Genomic DNA, 15,132 nt, shown 5'->3' on the forward strand with positions numbered 1-15,132 from the left:
CTCTGTTCACAGATGAAATGGTCTTATCTGTAGAAAACCCCAAAGATTCCACAAAAAAAATGTTAGAACTAATGAATAAATTCAGCAATGTTGCAGGATATAAAATCAACACACAAAAATCAGTTGCATTTTTATACACTAACCATGAATAATCTAAAAAAGAAACTGAGAAAACAGTTTCATTAAAAATAGCATCAATAAGAATAAAATACTTAGGAATAAACTTAACCAAGGAGGCAAAAGACTTGTACACTGAAAACTACAAAACACTGCTAAAAGAAATTAAAGACACAAATAAATGGAAAGACATCCCATGTTCATTGATTAGAAGACTCAATATTTTTAAGATGTCAATACTACCCAAAGCGATCTACAGATTAAGTGCAATCCCTATCAAAATCCCAATGGCATTTTCTGTAGAAATAGAAAAATCCATCCTAAAGTTCACATGAATCTCAAGGGACCCTGAATAGCCAAAGCAATCTTGAAAAAGAAGAAAAAAGCTGGAAGTCCCACACATCTTGATTTCAAAACATATTACAAAACTACAATAATCAAGACAGTGTGGTGCTGGCATAAAGACAGACATATAGATTAATGGAATAGAACAGACAGCCTAGAAATAAACCCTTTCATATATGGTCAAATGATTTTCTACATGTGACCAAGACCACTCAATGGGGAAAGGACAGTCTCTTCAAAAGTGGTGTTGGGAAAACTGGATATCCACATGTAGAAGAATGATCTTGGACCCTTACCTTAAACCATATACGAAAAATAATGTGAAATGGACTGAAGACCTCCATTGGGGAAAAGCTTCATGACATTGGGTCTGGCAATGATTTCTTGGATATGACACCAAAGGTACAGACAACAAAATAAAAAAATAGACAAATGGGACTACATCAAACTTAAAAACTTCTGTGCATCAAAGGACACAATCAACAGAGTAAAAAAGCAACCTTAAAAATGGGTTGCAAATCATATATCTGATAAGGGGTTAATATCCAGAATATATAAAGAACTCCTACAGTTCAACAACAAAAAACTCACAACAACCTGATTTAAAAAATGCTCCTTCAAGTGAAGGACTTGAATAGACATTTCTCCAGAGATGATATACAAATGGCCAACAAGCATATGAAAAGATGCTCAATGTCACTAATCATTCGAAAAATGCAAACCAAAGCACAGTGAGCTATCACCTCACATCCATTAGGATGGCTACTATTAAAAAACAAAACAAAACCCAAATAACAAGTGTTGGTGAAGATGTGGAGAAATTGGAACCCTTATGCATTGCTGGTGGGACTGTAAAGTGGTGCAGCAGCTATGGAAAACAGTATAGTGGTTCCTCAAAAAATTAAAAATAGAATTACCATGTAATCTAGCAATTCCACTTCTGGGTATACATCCAAAAGAACTGAAAGCAAGACCTCATAGAGATATTTGCATACCCATGTTCATTATAGCATTATTCACAATAGCAACCCAAATACCCATCAACGGATGAAAGAATAAACAAGATGTGGTATACACATACAATGGAATATTATTCAGCCTTACAAAGGAAAGATATCCTGTTATATGCTACAACATGGATGAATCTTGAAGACATTACGCTAAGTGAAATAAGCCAGTCATAAAAAGACAAATATTGTATGATTCCACTTATATGATGTAACAACAGTAGTCAGATTCACAGAAACAGAAAGTAGAATTATGGTTGTCAGGGGCTGAGGGAAGGGGGATATGTGAAGTTATTGTTTAATGGGTACAGAGTTAAAGTTTTGCAAGATGAAAAAGTTCTGGAGATCTGTTTCACAACAGTGTAAATATACTTAATACTACTGAACTGTACATTTAAAAAAGGTTAGGACAGTAAATTTTATGTTATGCCTTTTTTTTAACTAAAGCTAGAAATTTAAAAAATATTTTAAAAATATAAGGCATGAAAGATGTTAAATCTAAAGTATCAGAGTGAACTCATGACCTTATTAAACATTAATAACTTTCCAGCTCTGACACTGTAATGGCCTAGCAGCAAGGTCATCCTGCTCATCATGAGAATACATGTGGAACAATCTAATATTTTTCTGGTTTTTAGCACTATTCTTCATTAAAAGGAATCAGGGATCTTTGTAGACTAGCTATTCTATGTCTTGGCACAGATGTACTTTAGAACGTTGTTGTTAGAAGTAAAAGTAATAATAACAACAATGTTAATGATAAAAATAACAAGCAGCTAACACTTACTGAGTACTTGTTATGGGGCCAGATACTGTCCTAGATGCTTTGCATGGGTTAATTCATTTATTGCTCACAATGACCCTATGAGGTAGGTATTATTATCCTCTATTTAAAGATGAGGACATTGAAGCACAGAGAGGTTAAGTAACTTGTTGAAGGTCACACAGCTAATAAGTGGCAAAATGGGCCTTTGAACCTGTTCCAATGTCTGTCCTCTTAACTAGTGATTATACTGTCTCTCAGGAGACAAGAGTACTTAAAAGCTAGCACAAGAAGTCAGATAGCACAAGGAGTCAGTCTAAAGAGACTTCTATCGGCCAAATGTAACATAAGCATAGAAAAGAGGGTGATAATTATAGCTAACTACATTACGGAAAGTTCCTAATGATTCTCAAAAAAAGGAAAAGCTAGCTCAAGGAGTATAAAACCATAGCTATAATTCAAGGACGACTACGATAGGATAAGTTTAATTTTTTAAGCAGTTTACACATAGAGAAGAGTGTTGACAAGTAAGTGTTTCTTCTATGAAGTATGTATCTGTCTTATATGTATTTTACTCTGTAGAAGTAGTAAATGGTAGACACAGAGTAAGGGGTGTGTACAGGTAAGGTTTGGGGAGGCTGTATTCAAAGAATTATGCTCACACACACCATGGCATAAGCAAACCAATAGTTTTCTTAGCTGTGAAGTGTGGGTAGAGGTATGTAGAGGATACCTACATTCATCAAGGAGTCTTTCATGTGTTAGTCAAAAAGGCTTGAGAGTCTGCAAGAACAAGGCAAAGACTTGTACAACCCTTAGCATCTGCATCAGGGCTGTTACCTCTTATGTTCCCCCAAAGTGTGTGAGGTGCAGGTGAGCTGACAGGTGAAAAGAATATTAATGCACATTCAGCGGATTTACATCCATGGATGTATGCCATTTGGGGGTTCAAAGTCCTGCATAATCTCCATAAGAACCCCCAATAATCCCCTCCCCCACACCAATAGGCAGAGAACTGTGAGGAAGCCAAACAATTCTGGAAAATGCAAGAATTATTCTCTTAACAAAATGCAAGAATTATTCCCCTAACAGAAAGGACTGATTACAGAAAAGAACCAGCTAGAAAGAAGGTGAATGTCTTGCCCAGTTGAATATCACTGAAAGAAAACTACATAGTCACTTGTCCTATCTCATAAGAGATGTTACCTCTGCCAATTAAATGAGATGCATTTAATTGTAGGTAATCAGTAAACCAAGGCAGAATAAATATGACTAAGACAAGTAGACTTAGATACTAAATAAGGGGAAGTACTAGGTTGTAAGGACAGGTGTAGATTTGGAAAGTCCCCCTGACACAGCAAGGAATCCTCAACTCCAAGAGGAGCTCAGCCTCATGAATTCAGGCTCATGTTCCAATCATCTTCAAAGGCAAAATCCTGTCACATCAAGAATCACCAGGTTGACAGATTAGAACGTACAAATTTGGCTGATATGAGTTGGTTTCTTTACAGTCTGATACAATTACCATAAGCCTGGGGAGTTTATAAGAATGAGTTATTCTAACCTCAGGAAAATATAGGTATTGACAGCGTGAAGAAATTAATCAAACCCAGAAAAAAAAATTTAATAGGCTAAGTGTAGGTGAAATAATAAGTTTTGTAATCACTGAGATAATTTTGCTTAGAAAAAACTACCATACTAGGCTTGTTATTTTCTTTACTGAATTAGTTAAATCTGATTATGTTTTTAATTAATGCTTCAGTATTTAAAATAATTTATGTTGTATTATTTATAAGCATGGATTTATTAATATGTCTGTGGTTGTGTTAGTTGCTGACACTGAATTTATTTGAGGTGATAGTATTAGCAGTTAAGGGACCACTTTCCCAATCTCCCTTAATGCTAATGAGATTAAATGGGCGTGTTGTGTAGTACTTCCAGGAAGTCTCTTTGAAAGAGAGAAGACAGCTCTTCCCCCCTTCCTCAATCCTGCTGTGTAGGACATATGATGATGGCTCTTGCTGCCACTCTGGACTCTAAAAAAGATGAGCTACAAAGAGCCTGCATCTCTGGGAACCAGGGAGCTGCCATACTAGATTTCTTTCACATGATAAATTTCTATCTTAAGTTATTTTTATTTTGAAGTTACTAATATTGGCAGCTGGGGAGGAGGAAGTTAAAGCAGCTGGCCTCCAATTTATTCACTCTGTGTGTGTGTGTGTGTGTGTGTGTGTGTGTGTGTGTGTGTGGTGGGGAGCAAAGAGAAACACTCCTGGGGAAAAAAAGGAGGCAAGTGACCCTGTCTAATTTTTTCTCACTGGGCCTGCAGGTAAATAGACCAGGAGTTGACAAACTATGTTTCACTGGCCAGCTGCCTGTTTTGTAAATAAAATTTTATTGGAACACAGCTATACCCATTTATTTATATATTGTCTGTGGCTGTTTTTGTGCTACAGTGGCAGAGTTGACTAGTTGTGCCAGAAACTGTATGGCCTGCAAAGCATAAAACATTTATAGAAAAAGTTGTGATGACCCCTGAAATAAACTAATGATATTTGCTAGGGGGAAGAGTCCTTTTCTATAGAATGCCCTGAGTAGGATATGCCTGGCTAAGTATTACTTAAAGTATTCAATAAGTAAACCCATAATCTATGAAGCATGGCTCCCTGATGACTGCCACATAAGCCATACAACTCTCTGGGGTATAAAATGGAGATGTTCCTACATGCTTCCTACTGTGTGAAGTAATAACCCACAGAACCTCATTTGGAGATCTCTATTGAACTCTGTTCTTAAACTCTGTTCTGCCCTATTGCTCTCTTTCTCTGTGCCTATGCCAGTATCCATACTACTTGACTGTAGAGATATAGCTGCATAATTGAAGAATTAAATAAGCTCATGTTGAGCTTTGTTTTTGACAGATACCAAACTTTTCTTGCTGCCCTTTTACTTCTTTGTGTGAAGTTATGTAAAACTTATGTTTTGTTATGTAGTGGATGTTGGTGCTTCACTCAGATCCCCTTCAATCCTTTTTTCACTTTTGTTTTTTGGATATTTTTCTTAGAGCCTGCTTTGCTCAAACACAGTGAGCAAGAAGTACCTGGGAATTTATAGTCCCCTGGATAGCCTTTATCCTATGACGGAAGTGTGAGAGAATATGAGGACACCAGCTCCCTTGCCTGAGGTAGGGAAAATACTGAGGCACACATTTCACTCCAGAGTTCCTTCCATGATCAGGCTGAAGCTACCCTTTGCAGGACTGAGAGCCTAACCTTGGGTGGCTTCTTCCCCTTCCCTGTCCTTCTTCTCCTACACCCTAGCTAGTTTCCTCTGGGAGTACTTCCTTTCTTGCATAGAAATCCTTTTCTCAGGGTCTGCTGCTGGGGAACCTGACTTAGACACCTAAGAAGTAAAGAATACCCATGACTTTACCTTTTAAAATTGATGTTGAGATTGGCAGTCATGACAATTCCCCCAGGTATAGCTGCACACATACCAACAGTAGCATCAATCATTGTTGCAATGGCACCTCCATGAAGGAATCTAGTTACAAGAGGAAAAGAGAAATGTGTTCACAAGTTCTGAAAACAGCCCCTTAAGAGAGAAAAATTATCCAAGCCTCCCATATAATCTACTTCTGAAAGTTCCACTTAATTCATGTTCAATGTACTGAATGTCAAATTATATCCATGTTCTCACCTTCATTTTGTTCATAGCATAACACTGTAGTACTTGTAACAAAGCCAGAACCTAATGATAATCAGGTCACAAGTAAGCAAAAAGCTAAAATCCAATTTAGAAAATTTATATTATGTTTTTATTAAACTAACTATATACATCATTGTTTAAAAATTTAGGAAATGCAGATAAACAGACGAAAAAGAAAAAGAAATTAAAAATTATAAGGCTATCTAGTGACAAACCAATATTAACATGTTAATGATACTCTCTAAAATTATACTCTTTTGCCCTATGTCCTACACTTTTGTCATTTAATAATTTATAGTAAACATCTATCCATGTCAATAAATATATATCTACATTACCACTTTAATGTCTTCATTGTAGTCCATGGATACAGGGCGGTACTATAAGATAACAACCTGTTAGAGCCACATTTCTAGGCTATCATTCTTACCCAGGTACTCCTTGCAGATAAGGACCTCCTTGAAACAAGCAAACTGTCCTTTTCTCATCATCGTTATAGAAGATCACATATTCAAAGCCCAGGCCATCCTCATAGCCTCTGGTGAAGAGCTGGGCCTGTGACAGTTGTTCTTTCACAAGCTTTGAGTCTGTAAGGAAATGAAGTGGATGGGCACATGAGAAACAGGTATGAGAAAAATACCATGACAGAGACAAATATCTGTACCCTGCAAGAATCACAGGTCAGTGGACGATTGATTAAAATGCCAACCAGGTGCAAAACTGAAGGGGCTGGGAGGGTACCAAAGAAACAGAATACAGGATCTTTGCTCCAGTGGAATTAGTCTAACTGGGAACATAGTAAAAATAAATGAAATCAAAACAAAGTACTAACACATGGCAATCAGGAAATATAGTACATAAATACAAAGGGTATATGGAATAAAATAGTAAGGTATAGACAGAAATCCTTCTTAGAATAAGTGTGATTTAAATGAGATTTAAAGAAAGTGAGTAACGTAACAATAGAGAGGTTTTCCTTGCAGACATGAGTTTAGCCTGAGCAGAAGATAGTTATCATACTGAATCAGAAACAGAGGCAGGTCAGCCCAATATTCAATGTGATTATGACTCCTGAGTCTCCAACTCAGGGTTAGAACCATTAGGGTTCATGAAATCAAATTAGTGGGTTGTAGGCAGACTTTAAAAAGAAACTGAATGCTTCACATATATCCTGGATAAGTACTAGTGTGCTCATTTAGATATGTTTTTTCAATTATACAACTGTGCACAAGTTGTGTGTTCTGGGTTGTGAGTCAAAATGTAGGTAACTTCAAAATAAAGACTGAAAGCTACTGCTGTGGGAAGGGCATGTTTGTCCTTTCATACCCATTTTAAGATTTAATTCCCCAAACTCTTAGCTTTCTTTCACAGCTCATCATGATTTGCCATGTATAACGCTGATTCTTTTATTGATACCAAATTTACATTTACAAACTTGGAAAAGGATATGAGATGAGAAGATCTGGGAGAAGTGGGGAGGACAAGGGAAGATATTATTTAGGCCCTGAGCATCTGGGGGCAGGCACCCTGTCTCTTGGACTTTGTGTGCTCAACAACTGGCAGATAGGCACACACTATATGTGCTCTAGCAGTGGTTGAGAAATTGAACGATTTGGAGGGCCAAAGAAACTTAACATTGAGAATCAGTCTCATGGTACAGTAGAAAAGAACCTTGTCCTGGAAGTTGGGAAATTTTTCATGACTTAGCTTTGGCCTAGAACCTGCTCCCTTCTCCATACTTTATCCATACAGTGGGGGGATAAACCTAAATGACCTCTAAGATCTGTTCCAACTCTAACACTCTGGGACTTCAGGATAAGATAGGCATCAAACCCTTCTAATTTTTTAGTTAGGAGTTCAAAATTTCTGGTTTAGATTACTAAACCTTGAGGTTACCTCATAAAAATGGGAAAAATAAAGATGGTGGGGAAGTCTGTTAGAAATGCAGAATATTGGGCTCTACCCCTGACCTACTGAAGCTGAACCTACATTTTAACAAGACTACCAGTTGTTTCATATTCATGTTAAAATCTGAGAGGAACTGATCTTTTAAGCCATGGGATAACACTGAAGGTAGCAGAGGAGTAACACGATCAGATTTGAATTTTGAATCACTGCTAGCTGGACGAAAGGAGGGGGATAAGAAAGATGAGTGAGAAGATCACTGAAACGCTATAAAATCACAATCACCAAACTTTTCTGCTTGGTGGGGTGATTTTCTCCAGCTATGTTCAGCTATGTGAGGGCCTGAGCAAATAAGAGATGGCAGATGTTTAGATTCATCCAGGGCCGGGGTTTTCCTAGATAAGTACACTACAGAAGTTCAGATAAAAGAGGGCTATGGGGACAATGAGAAAGTAGAGGACTCAATGAACTGAAGGTCTTAATGAGGCCAAAGAATTTTTTCTGTGGGGGCTTTGAACAAGTAAGCTGGAAGGAAAAAGGTTGTGGTCAGAAAAAGGATGTCTAAATGTGTGGATTTGGAGGTTGTGCACTTTCTGAAGATGATAAGGCTCAAGATGTCCTCAGGAGTGCATTGCTGGGGCTGTGCAAAAGAAAGGTCATAGGTGATGAGAAGGTAAATAAACTGAGGAGCCATGGTGTGGATGGTGGGTTGCTGAGAATGGTGAATAGAGTTGGGTAGAGAGGAAAACAGTTAACCAGCTGCTGAAATACTCAACATATAGGGAGAGGTTGGTAGATGACAGCTACAAGAAGGGGAAGTTGAGGGTGATAAAGTCGGAAAAAGTGAGATGGTATAAACCTCAAAAGGAATGGGGGTTTTCTAAGAAGCAGGGGAAATAATAATTTGAAAGCAAGTATGGGTAGCAAGGAGGACCTCAAACTCCTCCCTCTTCTGAGAGGGTCAAGTTTCCAACAAGGGACGATAGTTAGGTTGGATGAAGGGATGAGCAGAAACATGTGGGAATTGAACCCTGGAAACTACTGACGTTTAAGGAGTGGGTAGAAGGAGAAAGGGAAAATTGGTCAGAGGTTTGTGAAAGCCAAGAGACAAAACATTTCAAGGAGAATGAGATTAACAGTTAGGTCCAGCACAGTAAGGGCTGAAAAATGCCCACAAAATACGGCAATTCGGTCGCTAGTGGCTTAAGTGAAGAAATTTCAGTAGAGCTATTAGAGTAGAAGCCAGATTGCACTGGGTTAAGGACACTCAATTAATTTTGTGATATGATAAATAGTTAGAATGGAATTAGTAACACAAATTACTAATTTTCCCCTTCATTCGTAAAAGAGAGTTAATTCTTATTTCTCTCTATATTGGTGGTTCTATAAAGAAACTTATGAACTCTACCATTTTTCTTGGTTAAGGTAGTTTTATTTTTGTTTCATTCATTTCTTTTTTTCTTTTTTTGGCTGTGTTGGGTCTTTGTTGCTGCACGGGCTTTCTCTAGTTGTGGTGAGCGGGGGCTACTCTTTGTTGAGGTGCGTGGACTTCTCATTTTGGTGGCTTCTCTTGCTGCAGAGCATGGGCTCTAGGTGTGTGGGCTTCAGTAGTTGCAGCACATGGGCTCAGTAGTTGTGGTGCGTGGGCTCAGTAGTTGTGGTTTGAGGGCTCTAGAGCACGTGAGCTTCAGTAGTTGTGGCGCAAGGGCCTCGTTGCTCTGTGGCATGTGGGATCTTCCTGGACCAGGGACTGAACCCGTCCCCTGCACCAGCAGGTGGATTCCCAACCACTGCACCACCAGGGAAGCCCCTGTTTCATTCATTTCTTCAGCAAATATTGAAGTATTCAGCAAATACCATGAGGAAACTGAGGCAAGAAAAGGTAGAGTAACTTGCCCAAGGTCACACAGCTTTAAGTTGTAGAACCAGAATTTGAACCCACTCACTATATTTCAACCATGAAATTAGTTAAGTCGTCAGCTTTTGGATGGCCTCTAAAGCCATGTGACTGAATGAGATTACCAACAGAGTACAGTGAAGCAAGGAGTACTAAGGATTGAGACATGGGGCACCCTAACATTAAGTTTGAGGACAAGGAGGAACTGGCAAAAGAAACTAAAAAGGAAGAACCAGTGAAGTAGAAGACTATGGTGTCCTGGAAGCCAAGTTCAAGGAGAAAGGAGTTATCAGCTGTGCCAAAAGCTGAGCAAGGTCATTGGTTAGCAACATGAAGGTCACCGGTGACAGTAGTTCTGATGGAGTGGTGGGAGTGAGAGTCTGCCTGAAGAGGTTTAAGAGAGACCAGGAAGAGAGAAACCCAGTTGTGGCATGTCTGTACACTGATGAGAAAGATCTAGCAGAGAGGGATATCCTTAAGTAGGCCAAAGGGATAGAATACAGTGCACCAATAGAAGGCTTGGCCTCTCATAAGAGTATGGTCAGTTCATTCATAACAGGAAAAAGCAGAACATCAGGCACAGACGCAGGGAAGAGGGTAAATGAGGTAGGGGTTGCTTGGAAATTCTCTTCTGATTGCTTTTATTTTCTGTGAAACAGGAGGCAAGATCAGCTGAGAGTGAGGCTTGAGAAAAAGAAGGTAGGAAATAGTCATCTAGGAGAGCAGGAGAGTGAGTAGACGAGGGAAAAATGAAATATGATTGTCAGGCAATGTTAAGGGCCTACTTGAGGTCATTAAAAAAAAAAAAATCACGGGAGTTCCCTGGAGGTCCAGTGGTTAGGGCTCTGTGCTCCCACTGCAGGGGGCATGGGTTCCATCCCTGGTCACGGAACTAAGATCCCGCAAGCTGCGTGGCGTGGCCAAAAGAAAAAAAACAAAGAAAAAACCCTCCAAACATCACAATCCCCAAACACCTACTAAAGGTATGTTTAGATGATTAAAAGACAATGAGTAAAATAAGAAACATCTGTATAAGCTTCATGCAGTCAGGAACCCCATCTATGTACTCAGGCTTGTTTCAGGAATGCAACACTTTGCACAGCACAGATACTCAACAGATAGTTGTTGAATGAATATATAAGGGACGTTGTGAATAAGAAAGCAAAAAGGTCTTTACAGGCTGACTCTAAAAATGAAAAATGTATATATATTAGGTATATATATAAAGTTCTTCAGTTAGGCTCAGTAAGTCAGCCACATAGGTGCAGAAGAGGGGAGACAAATAATTCAAATGAAAGCCACAGGGTGTTAGCTGACTGTCAGTCAACAGTGTGACATGGCTACCTACTTAGTGCTAATGTCTTACTCTGCATGGAAAGACCATAATTTGAGTTTCAATCTTAGTTCTGGGAAGCATATACTAAGGATCTGAGAAACTGGAACATGTCCTGGGAAAAGCAACTAGGAATGTGAAGGAGACTGAAATACCCTCTGGGAAAAAAGCCAGAAAACAACAGAGAAGATTGGCCTGGCAATGAGAATTGGCAGGCACACAGGAGTGAGATACATAGATCTGATTCCTAAATTCCAATATATATTGATATATTCTAATCCATATAAAACGATGCCAAATGAAAGGATTATACTTATTCTGTGTGTTCCTAGATGGTAGAACCAACTGAATGGATGAAAGTACAAGAGGTTATAGCTCAATACAGTTAGAGCTGTCCAAAATGAAAAAAGCACCCCAGTCCCAAGTACTCCATGATTGGAGGGGTTCAAATTAAGTCCAGATGACTGGCTGTAAGGTTTAAAATAGAAAGCAAGAGAAGACAGAGAAAGGTTAAGACTGTAGTTGTAGCTCCCAACCCGTTTTCTTTTTTTTTTTTTTTTAATTTATTAATTTATTTATTTATGGTTGTGTTGGGTCTTCGTTTCTGTGCCAGGGCTTTCTCTAGTTGAGGCAAGTGGGGGCCACTCTTCATCGCAGTGCGCGGGCCTTTCACTGTGGGGGCCTCTCTTGTTGCGGGGCACAGGCTCCAGATGCGCAGGCTCAGTAGTTGTGGCACACGGGCTTAGTTGCTCCGCGGCATGTGGGATCTTCCCAGACCAGAGCTCGAACCCGTGTCCCCTGCATTGGCAGGCAGATTCTCAACCACTGCGCCACCAGGGAAGCCCCCCAACCCGTTTTCTATTCCAAAACAACTGAGGTTAACCTTTTGCAAGGAAAATTTACATTTATAAAGGAAATCTCCATTTGTAAGGGTGTCTCCCTCTCAGTACCAGGAAGAGAAAAACAACTCTAAATCACAAGAGAATATTTTCAATGGAGAAAGCAGCAACTTACATCTTTTCCTGGTAATCTCCTCACAACGTCCCCTACCCCCAACACCCTCCTTTTGTCTTTAGCTGAAAATGGTATTTAAAGTGGTGGTTTAGGACTTCCTGGTGGCACAGTGGTTAAGAATCCACCTGCCAATGCAGGGGACACAGGTTTGAGCCCTGGTCTGGGAAGATCCCACATGCCACGGAGCAACTAAGCCCACAAGCCACAACTACTGAGCCTGCGCTCTAGAGCCCGTGAGCCACAACTACGGAGCCTGCATGCCACAACTACTGAAGCCCGTGTGCCTAGAGCCTGTGCTCCACAACAAGAGAAGCCACCGCAATGAGAAGCCCATGCACTGCAACGAAGCATAGCCTCCACTCGCCGCAACTAGAGAAAGCCTGCGCGCAGCAACAAAGACACAACGCAGCCAAAAGTAAATAAATAAATAAATTAATTAATAACAAAAAATAAACTGGTGGCTTAGGCTACCTCGGGGAGTTACTCACTTTTCCCTGGGTATCTCCCAGGTATACATGAGGTATATGTGCTAATAAACTTCTGGTTTTTCTTTTTTCTTTTTTAAAGAAAGCAACGGGCAGAAAAGAAGGCAGTCCATTGTTCCTCCCAATTCCTATATGAGGGATCTCCCTTTTTTTGTTGTTATTAAAGTGCATTTATTTTTTTCATAACATGTATCACCATCTGACCTACTTTGTTTTCGGTTTTTAGTGGTTTGTCTCTCATCACTAGAGTGTTCACTACAGGAGGGAAGAGATTTTAGGTAAAAAAAAAAACCAAGTAGAGCATCTTAAGCAGGTTCCTTGGTGTGTGTTTCTTCCCTTCCTTCTTATCTTTCTTCGTCCTACAAATATGTATAAGGCACTTACTATGTATCAGGTACTGTTCTAAGCACTGGAGATATAGTGGGGAATAAAACATACAAAAATCTCTGCCCTTATGAAGTGTCAACTATGAATTGGTATTTTCCATTGGCACTTGCCATCTACCTCTACAAGGATTAAATCATGTGCTGCTGCAGCTGCTGATTTTCGACACCCCCTGAAAGGAGTTCAGGGTGGAGAGCAGAAATGAGGCATCCTGTGCTTTGGGAAAAACTGGCAGAAAAGGTCTTCAGATAGTTAGATATTTTCAGGAGCCGATTTTATGAGCCCAATTCTTGTATCTCCTCACATCTAGAAAAGCACTAAAATCCTTCACGGTGACGTCTGCTCCTTGTGACTAGCAGTAACCTTCACTAGAGACTCGCTCGACTGCATGCATTCCCCCTCTACCAAAATCACATATATACTGATCTTCCTCCCCTACCTCTTTGGAGCAGTTTTTCAGAGTTATCTGAAATGCTGTATCCTGGGCTATAGTCCTCATTTTGCCCAAAATAAAACTTAACTCGCAACTCTCACATTGTGCATTTTTTTTTCAAGTTGACAGTTTTATGGCGACCACGAAGGGACCCAGAGTGGACTTCTCTCCTTCACCTAAACTCTACCAGGAACCGGAGCCTTGGTACCAGCAGAGGCCCCTTGCACCCATCCGCCTCCTTGGAAAGTCCAAATGAATTTGGGTAAGTCTCTTCTAGTTCTCGGATCTCCCGTGTTGGTTGATGATCCTGAGTTTTATTTGGCAGAGTAGCAGGTACCTGCCTCCTCCCAGTTGAAAGATACGGGGTGGGGGCCCTGGTTAAAAGATACCAGGGAAATATCCACCCAGTTGAAAGATACTGGGGGAGGCTCGGTTGAAAGATACCAGGGAATACCCACCCAGGTGAAAGATACTGTGGAGGGGGAGCTGGTTGAAAGATACCACGGTTTGCTCAGTTGTAGGAGACTGAGTGGTCTGCACTGAGTGGTTAGGTAAGAGGCTGATCTGATGCTTTTCCTCAGTTCAGCTGCCTTAATAGAATTTGTCAAGATAAAAGTGAAGATATTACATGAGAGTTTTGCTCCGAAGAAAGGGCACAAGACTCCTCCCGGCCTGTTCTGGCTTTCTCAGGTGACTGAGAAATTTACGGGAGTGGTGGAGGCACAGTCCTCATGCCATGCAGCGATCACATAGGGAAACCTACTCATTAATTAAAAGGCTTCCTCATCCAGGGGCATGCATAAGAATTGGCCATTCAGTGATTCGAGCACCCGCGGTGGCCTTAAGACCACTGAAGGGAGAAACTGAGACATGTTAAGAGGGCTGAAACAACTCTGGGGTGAGGCCTAGAGGAGCTAAGCTCACAAGCAGCACACTGGTCCACCACACAATTTCACTAGTAAATTTTATGCCTGACAAATTCAACTTAAAATGGGAGATAGAGCCTCTCAAACACAGAAACAAGGGGCATCAGAAAGCCAGCCTCTGACTAACACTCCAGGCAGGTTTATGTATGTACAAAACTCATATTTCCAAGTACCTATTTAATTGCAGAAATATACCAAAGGAGATCTCAACCTAAAATGACCAAATTGGGGTTCTTTTGATATTCCAAAATTAATATTTTTGCGCACACAGTTAGAAAAAAGCCAGCCATGAGGTCAAACAGACTGAATGGAATGCTTACTTTGATTGGTAACTAGAAGCTTCTAAAAGAGGAAATGATAGAGTAACTTCTTTTCAGGAAACCAACAATTAATTACTTGAAACTATATCAGACCAACTTTTCAAAACCATTAAAAAGAAAGAAAAGGGGGTATCTACGAAAATTATGAACCTTCAATTGTGCCAATTAAGTACCTAATGCCAGTCGAACGTTAACCAACCCCCATTTAATTCCCAACTAGTAGAGAAAGCTAGCTTGAAGGAAAAAAAAAACCCCAAAAAACAGAAACATATCTCTTCAGAATTCTGACCCTGAGGAACAAGTCCTACTAGGAGAACTTGATTTTCTCTCCCTGTGCCTTGAAACTAGGGCTCTCAGGAACAATTATCTTATATAGACCATGTCTAAGTCCTGAGTCTGAGGAAAATAACAGGGAACAAAGCCTTTAAAATTCTTTCTTATTCCAACTGTTAGTTATAAACTAGTGAGTTTTATATTTTGATATCTGATTCATGA

General features: G+C 39.9%; 1 protein-coding gene across 3 annotated transcripts in view; it reads right to left on the minus strand.

The window, feature by feature from the left end:
- Window positions 1-15,132, minus strand: part of THEM4 (thioesterase superfamily member 4) — a 45,400-nt gene that overhangs the window by 10,604 nt on the left and 19,664 nt on the right. For all 3 annotated transcript variants that reach the window (XR_011073413.1, XR_011073414.1, XM_068538200.1), the window contains exons 3-4: window positions 6,371-6,527; window positions 5,665-5,775 (exon numbers count right to left, since the gene is read on the minus strand). Coding sequence is in view for 1 of the 3 variants with exons in the window: in XM_068538200.1 (XP_068394301.1) it covers window positions 5,665-5,775; window positions 6,371-6,527 (268 nt within the window). In the remaining 2 variants the exon portion in view is untranslated. The remainder of the gene's footprint in view (window positions 1-5,664; window positions 5,776-6,370; window positions 6,528-15,132) is intronic.

The sequence above is a fragment of the Eschrichtius robustus genome, chromosome 3 (genome assembly GCF_028021215.1).
Source record: "Eschrichtius robustus isolate mEscRob2 chromosome 3, mEscRob2.pri, whole genome shotgun sequence".
In the NCBI taxonomy this organism is placed as follows: Eukaryota; Metazoa; Chordata; class Mammalia; order Artiodactyla; family Eschrichtiidae; genus Eschrichtius; species Eschrichtius robustus.